General features: G+C 41.3%; 2 protein-coding genes across 4 annotated transcripts in view; both read right to left on the bottom strand.

Annotated features, from left to right (window-relative positions):
* Positions 1-3,813, bottom strand: part of stard5 (StAR related lipid transfer domain containing 5) — a 9,975-nt gene extending 6,162 nt beyond the window's left edge. The window contains exons 1-3 of the mRNA XM_072465680.1: positions 3,724-3,813; positions 1,323-1,372; positions 141-273 (exon numbers count right to left, since the gene is read on the bottom strand). Coding sequence (XP_072321781.1) covers positions 141-273; positions 1,323-1,372; positions 3,724-3,813 — 273 coding nt within the window. The remainder of the gene's footprint in view (positions 1-140; positions 274-1,322; positions 1,373-3,723) is intronic.
* A 2,288-nt stretch (positions 3,814-6,101) lies between these two features.
* nhsb (Nance-Horan syndrome b (congenital cataracts and dental anomalies)) overlaps positions 6,102-14,302 on the bottom strand; it is a 61,767-nt gene continuing 53,566 nt past the window's right edge. For 2 of the 3 annotated variants that reach the window (XM_072464735.1, XM_072464736.1), the window contains 5 exons: positions 13,742-13,873; positions 13,391-13,546; positions 9,973-13,062; positions 9,764-9,887; positions 6,102-9,695 (listed from right to left, as the gene is read on the bottom strand). In XM_072464735.1, the coding sequence (XP_072320836.1) occupies positions 9,062-9,695; positions 9,764-9,887; positions 9,973-13,062; positions 13,391-13,546; positions 13,742-13,873 (4,136 nt within the window). In that variant the 3' untranslated portion in view covers positions 6,102-9,061. The remainder of the gene's footprint in view (positions 9,696-9,763; positions 9,888-9,972; positions 13,063-13,390; positions 13,547-13,741; positions 13,874-14,302) is intronic. The other variant, XM_072464737.1, reaches the window with a different exon arrangement.

Raw genomic sequence — 14,302 nt, 5'->3', positions numbered from 1 at the left:
TGTTACGTTGTATAAAGATCAGATTGCTCCGTGTTCAGTGCAGTTGTGTGAGCGGTTAAGTTCTCTCTTTTTGAAACTTGAGCGTATCATTTGAAATATAAACGCCACAGACTGTGCGAGCGACCGCGACAACGACGGACCTCCGTGATCTGCTGCAGGAGCTCGAACTTCTTGACGTTGCTGTCCCACTTGACCCGGAGGCCGTTGGGGATGGGTTTGAGACACTCCCACACTTTCAGGAGACCCCCGTTCACCAGCGCCTCGCCTTTGTACCTGAACAAGAACACCAGAGGATTGCAGCGCGACACGGTTACGAACGTTCACAATATGTCGGGAATTTAGAGTTTCAATGCAGGATATTTATTTTTGATTGCGATTAATCTACAATTTGGAGTCAAATCTGCCCAAGATATTGGCAGAATTTATCATCCATCGCCTGCTCTGGATCCAAAGGAATAGTACTGGACACATCAGTCAGTAAATATTAGTATATTTCTAAACTGTTGGCTCTTTTCCTTCGATACTAAGGAATAGGCTTAAGACGCTGTAAGATGTCAGATCGATTTTCTATTACTAATACACGTTGTTCACTCATCATACTTCAACTCTTATTTGGTTGATAATGTATTTTAAAGTGCCTATGAGAGGTTGGACAATTCATTAAACTGAAATTCGTCCAACAAATATTAACATTTTATCCCAGAATAGCTATTTTTAAGGTGTATAATTGTACTTTCCCCATTGTGTGGACAAATAAAGGCTATTTTATCTTACTTCCTGTTTGTAATTGATGACATCACACTAGGAAATTAGCTTGTAAATACTGGGCCAAAACCTCTATCTATTGTAAATTGTTTGTTGTTGTTATTTTGTTGAATTATTGTTGTTGTGTGTTAATTATGCATGAACTTTAGATGGTGTGATGGTGTCACTTCCTGTTATTTTCCACATATTTTCAGCTTTTTGACAGCTACTTGATTGTTATAAAACTATAATTTATATTTACAATAGGCATAAATACACCAAATAAATCATAAAAACCTGTAATATGCACTTTAAAAATCTCAATGTACAACAGAAACTAATATTTGACTCGTCGGTCGCCTAAATAATTGTTAGTTATCGCTCTGTAGATGTTTCCTTCACATTTCCACACAATTTGCAGTAAAAGGATGAGATTCTCGTGTATATCTGAGATACGGAGCTGTGGTTACAACTCTGCTTTCTGCACGAGCCTGTATCGGAGGCATCTACAGTTACACACATCCTGTTTGACTGTCTTTGTAAAGTCGATGGACTGAACGTGTTTCGGAGAGACTTACACATTTCCAGGATACTCGACCGAGGGACGCCAGGACACGAGCACGTCATTCTGTCGAGCAAAAACAACGTGTCAAACGGTCCCGATCCACGTGAACGTACGGTGTGTGGTGGAGGGGTTTTGTTAAGTAAAAGTAAAGATGCGTTAACTGTCAAACAAAAACAAAGGCTTTGATTCTTAAACACGTGATTTAAGGTTTGCTACATATAGTAGTAACATGATAGTAACTGCTGCAATCCTCTGAACTGGTAAGTGAACAATAAATCACAAGCTGTCCTCAGGCAAAATGTCTAGTTCCAGTTTTGTAGTCAAAACTTGATATAAAATGTATTCAAATGAGTGTTAAATGTTAGCATTGAGTGAACATTATTTCTGGAGTATACACCCTACTAGAGAAGCAGATTATGACCTACAAGTCAAAAAGTAAGCACATTTATTCTTAAATACTAAACAAATGTATTTTTTGGCTCTTGAAGGGCATTGTGGTGTCAACTTTACTCCTTTTCTTTACCGTTTACAGTCCAACATAGGCCTATTAGAGATCAACTGTCTCTTTGTTTCACCCTCACTTTTGGTGGGCACAGAATAAAAACATTAAATAACAAGATAAAACAAGATCATGTGCAATGGGTGTGAGTGTCTGCGTTCTTGCGTAAAAGTGTGTAAGAGTACTATATGTGTGTAAGCAGTACTGGTAGTACTACTTAAGATAAAAATGCCGACCCCCTTCCCCGCCCGTCCATGTTTTCTGCTGCGTTTTGCGGCATATCAACGGCGCTCAGTAATTCACAGTTGATGATTCCGTAGTTTTTGCGACTCAAATAGTTGTTTGTCCTGACAAATCGCAAGATCATGCTGAACGCAGACCTGAGCAGGGAGAAAGGGAGAGAGAGCCTTGGTGACCCCGGCTGCACCCCCTCCTCCCTGTACCTCCGTCACCTAGCAACAGAGACGCTAATGCTAACGCTAATTAGCGCATTAGCATTAGCAATTCACTTTTGCAAATACTGAAAAAAAGTGCAAGGTGTACAACTGTCAAAAGCAATAGCCCCTAAGACGGTGAAAACGATCGTAAAGAGGTGTAACTTGTTGAAATCGGTGAAAGTGTTAAAGGCGCAATGGACAATTTTTCGGCGATTTGAGAACGCAGGCGGAAGTGCTCATGCCACTCCCCCGTGTGGACTGATACAACACACACGTGCGTTTGTTTATTAGCGCAACGGAGCGCATCGCATCGCTCGTCTCCCGTAGATTTCTGTCCACTTCTGCGTCAGCTCGAACAGTCTTTCTCCGTCTTCATTTTGCTCCGTACACTGAGGGAACTATATTATGATAGATCCATGCGCTTAGGCACGCAGAAACGTGGGGACAAGTCAATAATTCTCGTGGGGACGAGACGCGGCTGCAGGTGAGCGATAGGTGCGTTTTATGATTGATACGTGACAGGACAAATCGGCCGTCCACGCCACGAGGAAATAAGACTTAGATTTGTGCCAAAAAAATCGTCCATTCAACCTTTAAGGAGTTTAAACGCCTCAAAAATCCTGATATGAAAAAATAAATGGGAATACAAGAACATATTGTGTCTGCTTTATGACGCAGACACTCAATAAGAACTATAACAGTATTATGTCATAAATTTAAAATGTAATTTGTATAAAGAATTTTGTCAATTAATATATATATTTTTTTTAAATAAAAGAACTTTTATTCGTCCCACAATTTCAGTGTTTCAACTCACAGTCCAATAGCAGCAGGATAATAGAAATATGCAAAGAAAATACCATTAAATAAGATAATGAATTATATAATACTGTGAAAGGAGAGTAAAAATATAAGACTAGTATACACAAATAGTGGCAGTTGTTTAGACCAATAATCAGTCAATGGTGTACTTTTACTTAACATGTAATATCACAATTATGTTGTTATTAAAGCATCTTGAGCGTCGTGAGGATCCTGTGATTCTCAAGCCTAATCAATACACCTGTTTGTGTAGTTTTCTGTATAAACACTTGTATTTTTGAGTCAAAGGCTGTGAACTTGAGGTATTGTCAGTGCACTTTGGGTCAGATACATGCTCAGATCACAGAAATACTTTCACCAGCACTATGTTTAGTCGACTAATCAGTCCGCAGAGCATGTCTTTAGTCGACCAAGACTTTGTTTAGTTGTCTGCAGCCATAAGCAGTACTCAGCCTGCTTCTCCCGCCTGGATCCGCACTTATAACGTTGTTACCCAGTGAAAGAATCCAATGATCTTCTGCTATGCAAGTGCAGCCTTCACTTCGCCCTCTAACTAAACCAGCTCTTCATCTCGCAGGGCTCCAGTCCTTTTGCACGTCCATTTTAAACAGAAGAGTGATGCACACGCCACAGCACAGCAATAACAACATACTCACTGATTTTTTGCAGACTTTCCACCCGGACGGATCTTTGGTGTAGTCCAGCAGCCGTTCTGCCGCAAACTTGCCTCGATCCTCGTATTCCATGTTCGTGTAAATTTGATAAAAAATCCAACAGATTACTCCAGGTTAGGCGCAGAGAGGGAGGATGCGGCGGCGGCGAGGGACGTCAGGACGAGTTAAAGGTCTGTTCAAGACGCTGCGCCGCGTTTTCGGAGCTCAAACATGTCCACGTTAGCGAGAGGCGCCGATCCTCAGGTGAGTCGTGTCAGTGGATGAGCGGATATTTTGGGCATAATTGTTGAGCAAAAACGCATCAAGGTTACGGCGAATGCATCGTCGGGCGAACGTACACAGTGTAAACGCGGCTAATGATGCCGAATGCGGCTATTCGAGCGATGCGCAGTAATCCATTTCTGTCGCAAAGGGATAAAAAATGACAAAAATCAAATACCATAAAGAGTAGTAAACGTTAGTTGAAGCCAGAGCTGCCGAAAGAGACCGGTGGGTGGGATCATGGGCGGGATGCTGTGCCGTGATTGGTTCGTGTTTCGTGAGGTCAAATTGACAACCAATCAGAGTATAAACGTGTTGTTACTTCATAGTTGCCTGACAGTTAAGGAACCAATCAGAAAAGTGAGAAATTTAGAGGGTCACGCCCCTTTTAGAGGGTCACTCCCCTTTGGCCGCGTCTAATTTCTTCTGTTCTTTTGCGTTGGAATAAAGTCTGGCGGTAATGCAACAATTGGATGCCAACCGCCATAAAACAACAACAACAACAACAACAACCTCCTCGGTAAATGTAAACATCTGTTGATTCCTCCGCTGACACATCACAACACTCGATTAGAGAGAGTGACAGAAGAGAAACACAAGACAGATGCATTGTTTTTAGTCGTTATGTATTCTCAATGGGTGAGTGTTTCATCGGAGAAGTCAAAGTGTCGAGGATTTGAGGAGGCAAGTGGGCAGACATTGAACCAGTCCTTTTGGCCCGCTGTAAATGATGACAGAAAAGGGTAAAACATTCAAATGGACAAGCTAGTGTAATATTATACACTTTTTTTTTTTGGCCACATCTGAATTACATCTGGTACGTTTGTCATTTTATCGCACCAAATATAGTTAAATTTAAAGCTTGTTCCACATTTGGTTTCATCTTGCTAGCATACATGTGTACGAAATTAGCAAAAGCTGTTATGAGCTGTTAACTGATCAATACTTTAAGCAGGCTGTTAGTGCATGGATATGTTGTTGCTTTGACTGAAATATTCCAATCTATGGCATAACATTTCCCCGGAGAAAACTCCACTATAGGCCAAGTTAAAGGTCAGACCTGTGGAGAGGCGTCCATGCTCACAGCACAACCATGTGTTTTTCAAAGCCTTTTCTTTCATAGTTCTACACATCCATGTTCCTCCTTTTCAAGACCTATTTCAGAAATAAGAAATTAGTTGTCATCTTCTTTTTACAGGTGCAGTAGTGACCACTGTAAACCCAACCTCCACTGCGTCCCTGACCTCCTCTTTTCACCTGACCACGACAGAACACTTAAACCACACCATCTGAGCAGGTGCATTGTTGACTACTGATGACTATAATGTGAATAAGACATGGATCTATTCAAATATCTGGATAAGGTATTGTTAGATTAAACCTGTCGTGAGTTGGACTAGTGGCAGTGAAAAAATCCTCCACGGTCCAGAAAGCCTTTTTCCCACAGAGCGCATTTTACAAACAAACTGCTCATGTTCATGACAGGGAGCTACAGCTTTAACAAGGGTCAGATTTTGAGGATATTTTTGTCCTATTTTGAGATCATGAACTCAGCAGATACGCGGGGCAGGCACAGGATTAGAAACTTTTGATTTAAAATCATAATGTTCAGCCTCAAAAGACACAACATTGGCTACATTCTACAACATTTTTAGGCTGAAAGGTAAAAATACAAAGCTATTTACAGATCAAAAAAGGCCTTAATATATGTTTATTAACCAATCATTTGTATTAATTTACTTTTATTTTTGTTCTGGTCAGTCAATGGATCTGAACTAATCTACTGGCGGTCATGTAAGGATACTGAAAAGCTTTTGGACTGAATACACACAGTTCTGTAGAAGTTATTATTCATTCATGTCCACTCCATGAACGTCATAGTGGTGACGACACAGGCTGACCACAGTGACACCCAGTGGAAAAAGATTGATATTGGATGTACCGCTTATTTGAAAAAAAAACACCAAATCAAATCAAATCAAATCAATTTATTTTTGTAAGGCCCAAAATCACAACAACAGTTGCCTCTGAGGGCCACAGGGAGAAATGAATCAACAATGTCTGTGGTGGCGATGGAGTCAGACAATGTCAAGAAGCTGTTGTTTTTAGTCATTTATTGATTTATTTTACAAAAGAAAGCTTTTTCAACATTTTTTCTTTAAAAACATATTTACAGATTTGTACAAAAATACAAAAGTGATTCAAATCTTATAAGTCCTATCTAGTTTTAAACATGGAGCTCATTTTAAGCCGACAATTAAATCGTGTCTTCGGTGTTCTTCACTGTATCAAGGTGTTAATCCCTTTTATTTTGTCAAAATAAATATATTTCAGTTAACAGATTAAATTAAAGTATTAGTATTACTAAATATTTTTTTGGACTTAGCTGCAATTTAGTTATAAATAGGCGCTGAGTAGTCCAATATTGCACAATTTTTCCAGTAGGAATACACCTTGATATTTTTTGTCATTAGTCTGTTTACCATTTACAGTCAATGCCTTTTATGAATGGAAATTATACATGACTTTAATTAGATCAAATTAACATAATTTGGAATCAGTTAATGATATTGTTCAATTACATTTCATCCATGTGTTATGTACTTTAAGCGAAGCTGATTATATCTTTCTGTCTTTTTCCAACTTTCACAGCTCCAGCGTGACTAGGACCAGCACCAAAAGTGGATTCCTCCTCCTGAAAGATTCTCCATTGTTTTCTTTACATCGACGTATGATTGTCCAGTGAGTAGTAGATATACAGTACAAGATTAACCCTTGTTTGTGAGCACGACTATACAGAACAGAATTAGCCAGACAGTTTGTACATCTATAACACACTATCGAACTAGACAATTCAACAGAAAATACTAAATATCTTCTCTTGGTATGGAGACATCCCTCAGATAGAAAATAATGATATGATGGTGTCCATTTCTTTGTTTCTTTTTTTCTTTACTTATTGCATGCTATTGTTAACACAACAAATCAAACAATAAACAGGAACAAGTGCGATTTAACAACATGATCAATGTAAAATTCTTTATGTTAATTCACAGCATTTTACGCCCTCCATCTTGCACAGTGTCAGTTCTGCAATTCAGATTCGCTGAGTTTTAACCAGTTGTGATTTTGTCTATCTATTTATTTATCTATCTATGAATTTACAATAAACAATATTTTGTTTGCTGAAGTATTCACAGAATACAGTGAATGTTTTCTTTTGAAGTACAATCTCTGAATGCATAAACAACCCAGTTTCCAAAATCAGTGATGCATAGAATAATTTGTACCATTGGGGGTAAAAACAAGAAGGAAAAGCACCACAATATAGGATATATTCAGTACACCCACATCCAATTTAGTATAAAAGTAATGCTAGTTTTCTTTGATTTGTCCAAAAAATAAAATTGATTCTGAGCTGTATCTGGTCTAAATCTTCATTGACTTTCGAAATAAAGTAACTTGCTTGTGCCTAATTAAAACCTATTTACCGGTACATATTTTATTGATATATTTTCCTGATTTAGATTTTTAAATGTCATTTTCTGGCAAATATTTTTCTATGCTTCATAGAAATATGGAAATGTAACATTTGCCCTCCATTTCTGGGTCAATGTTGGCTGTGAAAGGCAATCGGGCAATCAAAACTGGATGCCATGAAAATTTCAAGCCTGTTATGCTATGCTAACTTCTGATAAATGCTAACACCGTAATGCTGACTCTAATTAGATGCATTACCTGGTGAATACAACACATAGTGAGCTGTTAGTTTCATGTTAGTGAGACCTGTTCTTCTTTGCTACACTCAGTTATGTTTGTTATAAAAAATCTGTCTGTTGTTTTATATAGATATTACTTTATTTTAGTACAAATATACATTGTTATTTCATTATAAGAAATATCTTTTTTTCAAGGAATAGTCTTGAAGAATCATGAAGTGCAAAAGTAAGATTGGCTCTTGGAAACCTGTCCAAATTATCCTCTCGACATAATACCGATTGAAAACCTTCTAAAGCATTGTCACCAACTGCACTTAACAGTTTCTGCTCTAAAATGCACTTTCTGTCATAGCCTGAAGCACAACTGGCCATCTAAACATGGTATAACTACTACTGATTGGATTCAAGTGGACATATACTGCCCAGTCCAATAACCATTTCTAGTATAAAAAGGCCTTTGTGCGATTGTCCATAATTCACCTGTTTCTCCACTCGCTCCTTTTAGGCGCGCAAGACCTTGTTCCTACATGAGACACTCCAAGACAATGTAGATCACTGGCATGTGATGCAGACATCACTCAAACCTTTCACAGTGAAAGATTAAATATTCCAACAATACAATGGAGCCACAGAAATGTTGACTGAAACCAGGATCTGGGGATCTTATATATAAGGTCATGCAACATGATGAAACTTTCACATCATGTTCTGAGGTGCAGTTCTACAAAAATACATGCATCATGTTTTTTTTTATATAATTTGTTTGAAGAAATATAGAATGATTGGCTCTTGGTGACCCCATCTATGTCTATTGATGAAGTTTAATACATAATTTGGTTCATTATTGAGCTCGCGATTAGTAAAACAAAATAAGAAATATTTAATTTTAATGTTTGGCCATGTCGTTGGACCAAAAGGTATTTTATCTTTATTTTTCATAAGAAATTGCTTCTTAAATTACACATTCACCCACACAATTTAAAACACAAATAAAAATATTAGTGGATGTTTTGTGTGCTCATACATGCGCACCAACATTGTTTTAATTATTTAAAAAAGTCAGCCTTTTTATTTTTCTTATAAAAGGCAGTTTATTCAAAATAGTTTTCTTGTTTTGTTTTCTTTCAGAATTTCTTTTTGATGTAGTATATTTTGCAAGACATTTTCACTTTTGACTGAATAGAAAAAGTATAAACACTTTTGCAACAGTCTGATTCAGAGTGTCACTGGGGATTTACTACTTCCCCTGGTGACACACTATTAAAGATTTTAAAAAGTAGCAGAGCCATTTCAAACGCTGGGCCTGTCTAAGAGGAGAGGACATCTCTGGTCAGGTGGCATTAGGAGGATCGATCATCATGGGGGCTCCCGTCTGAGTTCTCTGTATCCCCCTCAGAAATGGCTTGCATCGGGGCGGTGTAGAGCCGGCTCCGTGTACTGTACCGACTGCTGTTGGCTACAGGGGGGATCCGAGAGCGCCCCTGACGAGACGCAGCAGACATTGGCAGGGTTTTGGGTGTGAAACTTTCCGTGTTTGCTCTGGGAAAGAGGCCAGGTATGTGGACTGGTTCCAGGTTAGTTAGAGTGGCGTCCTGGAAGGTCGAGGACAGTTCTTCACCTTGTCTCATGGGTCCTTCATGGAGCGAGTCCCCAGGTGCTTTGGGGGTTATAGGGCTCTTTAAAATCTCTATTGCTGACATGCGGTAGCTGGTGTCAGATCTACTACCCTTCTTTAGCAAGAGAAGCTTAAATTCCTCATTCGAAGTGCTGGACTTTTTGGCACTGCGGTAGATGGGTACTGGGACTCGCTGTGACCCAGCAGCACAGACCAGAGTCGCTGGAACACTGACTGGAGGGGCAGGAGGGACAATGATGGTAGGGACACTACTGCTGTTCACTGGGGCTGGAAGGCAGAGGCGAGACTTTGCATTTATTTCTCCAGAATCTTTACGGCCTAGTACCTTCCTCTTGGATCTGAAAAAACAAATTTAAGACAACATGTTTGGAAACATCATTACAAATGAAGCAAAAATATTGAATACCTGTGTATCATGGCAAACAAATCCTCTGTTGTACGACTCTTATTAGGGGATGTAATAATGATGTCATCATCCATTCTGGTGTCATCCATCACAGGCGAAAGAGAATTGTCACTGGGTGTAGAATCTGAAGGAAAAAAAAACACCATCACAATGTCATTTTTTATTCATTTGGAAGTGTGTTCAAGCACACACGACTTAAGTGATCTTACCTTTACTAAAGTAGTCCTCTGTGTCGGGAGTAGTTGAGTCATCTTTGCTCTCTAGGAACTGCTGCTGATGGGCACTTCTGGTAGCACCTGACGTCACCTCTTCCTCTCCGACTTGCTCTTCGGGTCCTCCTCTTCTCACATCGCTGATTAGGTAAGGATGCGATGTCTCTGCTGTGGAACCAGGCACTTTGAGTGGACTAGACCAGGGCCCTGAGTCAGAATGGTATCCCCCATAGGCTGGGGGTGGAGGGTGATCGGATCTCATGCTTATTCGGGAACATGCAGGTCTTGGTGGCTCTTTGACTGGTTCCTCCTCTTCTTCCTCTTCTTCCTCGTCATCGTCGTCATCTTGTGAAAATGAACGCTCTCCCAAAACTCTAAACTCTGGGTGGCCTTTACTTGAATGCGAGAGCCCTCTGAACTCTGTGTGTGACTGAATATGTGTGTGTAGATCGACAGGGGAAGGATGCGGAGCCCGTGGAACAGGTCGGTGCAATGGTGAACTTTCATCTGTATCTGATAATGGATCTATCCTTGTTCTGAATGCAGTCATTGACCAAAATGTTCCCGGTCCGTATCGGTCATGTCTGAATAGCAGGCTTTCATAGGATGGGGGCCCATCTGGATGTCGGCCTGGGGGAGTTGGTTGCAAATATTCCGGAGAGAAAGGGTGCTCATGTCCCGGGGGCCTTGGCGGTGGTCTTCGAGGAGGCAGAGGTCTGATGGTAACAGGTGGAGCAAGAGTAGAGCTACTGTGCGGACATTTAGGTCTGGTCGCTGTCTCTGCTACACTGGTGGTGTCCTGGTTGGTGCTGCTTGAACTGTCGGTGGATTGGTTCGTTTTATGTTGCTGCCCCAAACTTGGAGCAGGTAGAGTAGACGATGTTTGATTGGAGCTTAGAACTGGAGCAACAGAGACTGGACATGGCGGCGGGGCGGTATATGATGTTTCTGGACTTAGTAACTTTGCCCCAGCATTAAACACATTTCCAACTCTGTGCTTGTTGTAGTGTAAGGTATGCATGTGATGTGTTCTGTGAGATAGCGTGTGTCTGACGTGACCACCGTGAAGAATGCTGAGATCAAGTTGAGAAGGTGGTGGTGGGAAGTCTGGGTCTCTTTTGTAGCCACAGGAAAGGGAACCTCCATCTCGTGGAAAGTGCTGCAGGGAAGAGAGAGAGGATTTTCTCTCTGGCACTTTAGGCTTTCTTTTGCCCGTTGAGGGAGATAATGGACCGGGGAAGAACGCTGCAGAAGAAGAGGGCAGGGTGGATGTTGGAGTTTCTGATTGGCTTGAATAACCACTTGACGGTGAGGCGAGGCCAGCCAGTTTCTCAGGCGATCCCAATTTAAAGTCTGGAGGTGGGGGACTTGTTGCCCTGGTTTCTGAACCCTGGACAGGAGCTTGTATTTGAGTGTCTGTTGAGGATGAAGAGCTTTCTGGTGATTTGATGCAGTCCATAACTGTTGTTCCTGTGGCCGTGCTTGAGTTGGACATTGATGTGTATTCACCATTGTTTGTTTTTTCAGAGTTATGAAGCCACAGGTCTGCATAGTCAGATTGTACGGCGCCTTCGTCTTTGAAAGAATGGGTGTCCGCAGAGCTAAAAGACATTGGCTCAACTATATCAACAGTTTCTCTTAGACCCACCCCCCAAGTTCCCAAAGGCTCTGCTACAAGACAGGATGTCTGCAGTTGGTCTGGACCACCACTTAATTCTAGGTCTAGTTTCATATCCATGGAAGACGTAAGTTCATGTTCACTAACCATCTTTGGTTGCTCATACTCTGTCTGTGTGTCTGTTCCAACATCAACACAGCTACTAGGCTCCTTCAATGAGGAGGTGCGTTTTGGCGGTGGAGGTTTGACTTTTGGTTTTCTCAGTGGACGACAAGTCCTTCCTAAAGTCATAGTGCCAGACGAATAGTTGTAAACTCCATGTTGTAATGGTGCTGCCATGTTGTTCTGGCCACTCTCAGGCCCTTGTTCTGCATAGTTATACATGTAGCCTCTGTAAGTCTGATTACACTCCCCAGAATTCACAGCAGAAAAGTAGAAACTGTCTGTGTCAACTGGGTATCCGTCTTTGTCAATGCTGCAGGTTTGATCTTGCAGACCTTTGGAGTTGTATTCCTGGGATAATTCATGGCTCTGGTTTTGAGTCTGGTCATTTTCTTGGTCATTGTCTATCTGATCCTGGTCAGGAGGATATGCCCACTCGCCCTCACTGGCTGTACTCACTCCTGCGTCATCCATCTGATCTGTTGCTGAGGATGTGAACGAACTGGACCTGTGACCTTGGCCTTGGGGCCTCAAATCTGAGTGGTATGCAGGATCTAAAGAGTACCCCTCATCACTGGCATTCGGCACAGTGTTAAGCGACAGTTCTGAGTCACAGTGGGACGATCCTGTCAGTGGCGGGGACGAGGGAGGCGGGATAGTTTCGGACGTCTGCGAGGGGCATGTTGAACTTGATCCACTCCAGTTACCGCTTGACGACTGGTGATCCTCCTTATGGTCCACGTTGGTACCGAGCACTCCTGTTGTTGACACAGAATGAATTGGGCTGCTGAAGGTATCGGAACTTGAAGAGATTTCGCAGCTGCCCATGTCTGCTTTACGGGGCAATCGAGAACGCCCTCTCTCCATCCAGCTATGCTCAGGACTTCCTCCACCTCCTCCTCTGTCCCCCGATCGCTGCAACCGTTTCAAGGTTCCAAGCTGTAAAGGCTCAGGTGCAGCTTGGTCATCGGTGCTCTCCTCTTCATCCTTCATCATCATCATTTTCATCCTGGGACTTGGCCCTGACGGGATGAAGTCCTCTGCTTCGTATGGTGACAGCTCCTCATCCTCTTCGTCGTCGTCATCATAATTGTCATCGTCATCATCCTCGTCACTGTCTAGAAGGCGGCCGCCCTCTCGTGGAAGGCTGCGGGATCTCAAGCGGCTATGGCTGGTGGTGCTGGTGTAGGTGGACTCCGACGGGTCGCCCAGGGCAGAAATGTTGCCGGTCGAATGAGACAGTGAGGCAGGGAGTCCTTGATGGCCACGCTGAGCTCGGATCCGCCGTCGAGAGGGGGCTGCTGTACCTACAAGGGAAAATTGAAAGAGTAAAACAATGATGCATTATTGATCTGTCCCTAAGGAAATTAAAAGGATTTCCTAATTGCCGGAAAACATTGATTAACAAGATCAACAACAATAACACCATTCACATTAACAAGTGTTCCTATATTATTCCTATTGTGTATAAATGTATAATTTTGGACCTCCCTTTGTCTGGTTTGATGGCTAGTGTTTCTACTCTGATTTGATTTTTTACCTACCACAGCCTTCAAAAAGCCCTGTGAAGGAGTTGCTTATTATTTGTGTGAATGTAATTTCACTAATTATCACTAATCTATTCAAGGAACTTACATGCTATAAGGAAGTCATCGGTCTGGCAGCCAGAGTCGCGGGTGTGTGAAAGGCGACCACTGATTGAGAGGTCTTCTTCACACAAAGAGAGTTGGTGTGGATGGGCATGAACAATCACGGTGCGCTCTCTTGTTGCCACAGGTGATTCATCTGAATCTAAATACAGACACATCTTCAGTTCAAATGTTTGCGTTTATAATTTTTAATACCAGATTAGAATGCACAGTATTTTATTAGATTGTTAGACATTTTGAGGGAGGTTATCTAACCTTGCTTAATTTACATTGTCAGGTGTCTGGATAAGCTATTGGATAAGATGTAACTCAAGACTACTTGACCACTCCAACATACCCATGTCATGTTGCACTCTTTTGGGTATTCCAGTGATCGTCTTCCTTCGCCTCAGCTTTCTCCTTCTCTGAAGCACTGACTGGGAATGCACAAGAGAGCAACGTGCACTGGCTTCTCTGTCAAACCCAACTCCTGCAAAACATACATCCATAGATATTGTTGGTGAATAATGTACTAATATTAGGTTAAGACTACAGTGCATAAGGCAGGTTTTGTAATTATTACTTACTTGATGGATTAATACCTGATATATTATTTTTGCTAAAAGGTCTTTTTATATGCATTTAAGAGTCTGTATATTCCAGATAACAATTACGATTATCAAAATCCTACATTGTGATTGGTCAATTAATCATTGCAGCCCTAATTACAGGAAGTAGCACTTCTAAAACATGCCGATGACAGAGAGATTCCATCCAAACTGAACTGAATTCCATATATATACTTAAGTACAATGAAATGTACCCTCAAGGAACACTTTAAACAAAAATTTCACAAAATACAGTCGATTTATTTACGACAGTGTAAATTAGCTTGGGCCCTTGTTTGAAGTAGTTGCCA

The sequence above is a fragment of the Eucyclogobius newberryi genome, unplaced genomic scaffold (assembly GCF_026437365.1).
Source record: "Eucyclogobius newberryi isolate DKJ021-1_F unplaced genomic scaffold, fEucNew1.0.hap1 SCAF_5, whole genome shotgun sequence".
Classification (NCBI taxonomy): domain Eukaryota; kingdom Metazoa; phylum Chordata; class Actinopteri; order Gobiiformes; family Gobiidae; genus Eucyclogobius; species Eucyclogobius newberryi.
Note: the sequence above shows the minus strand (reverse complement) of the source record. Positions and strands in the feature narration are given on the sequence as shown.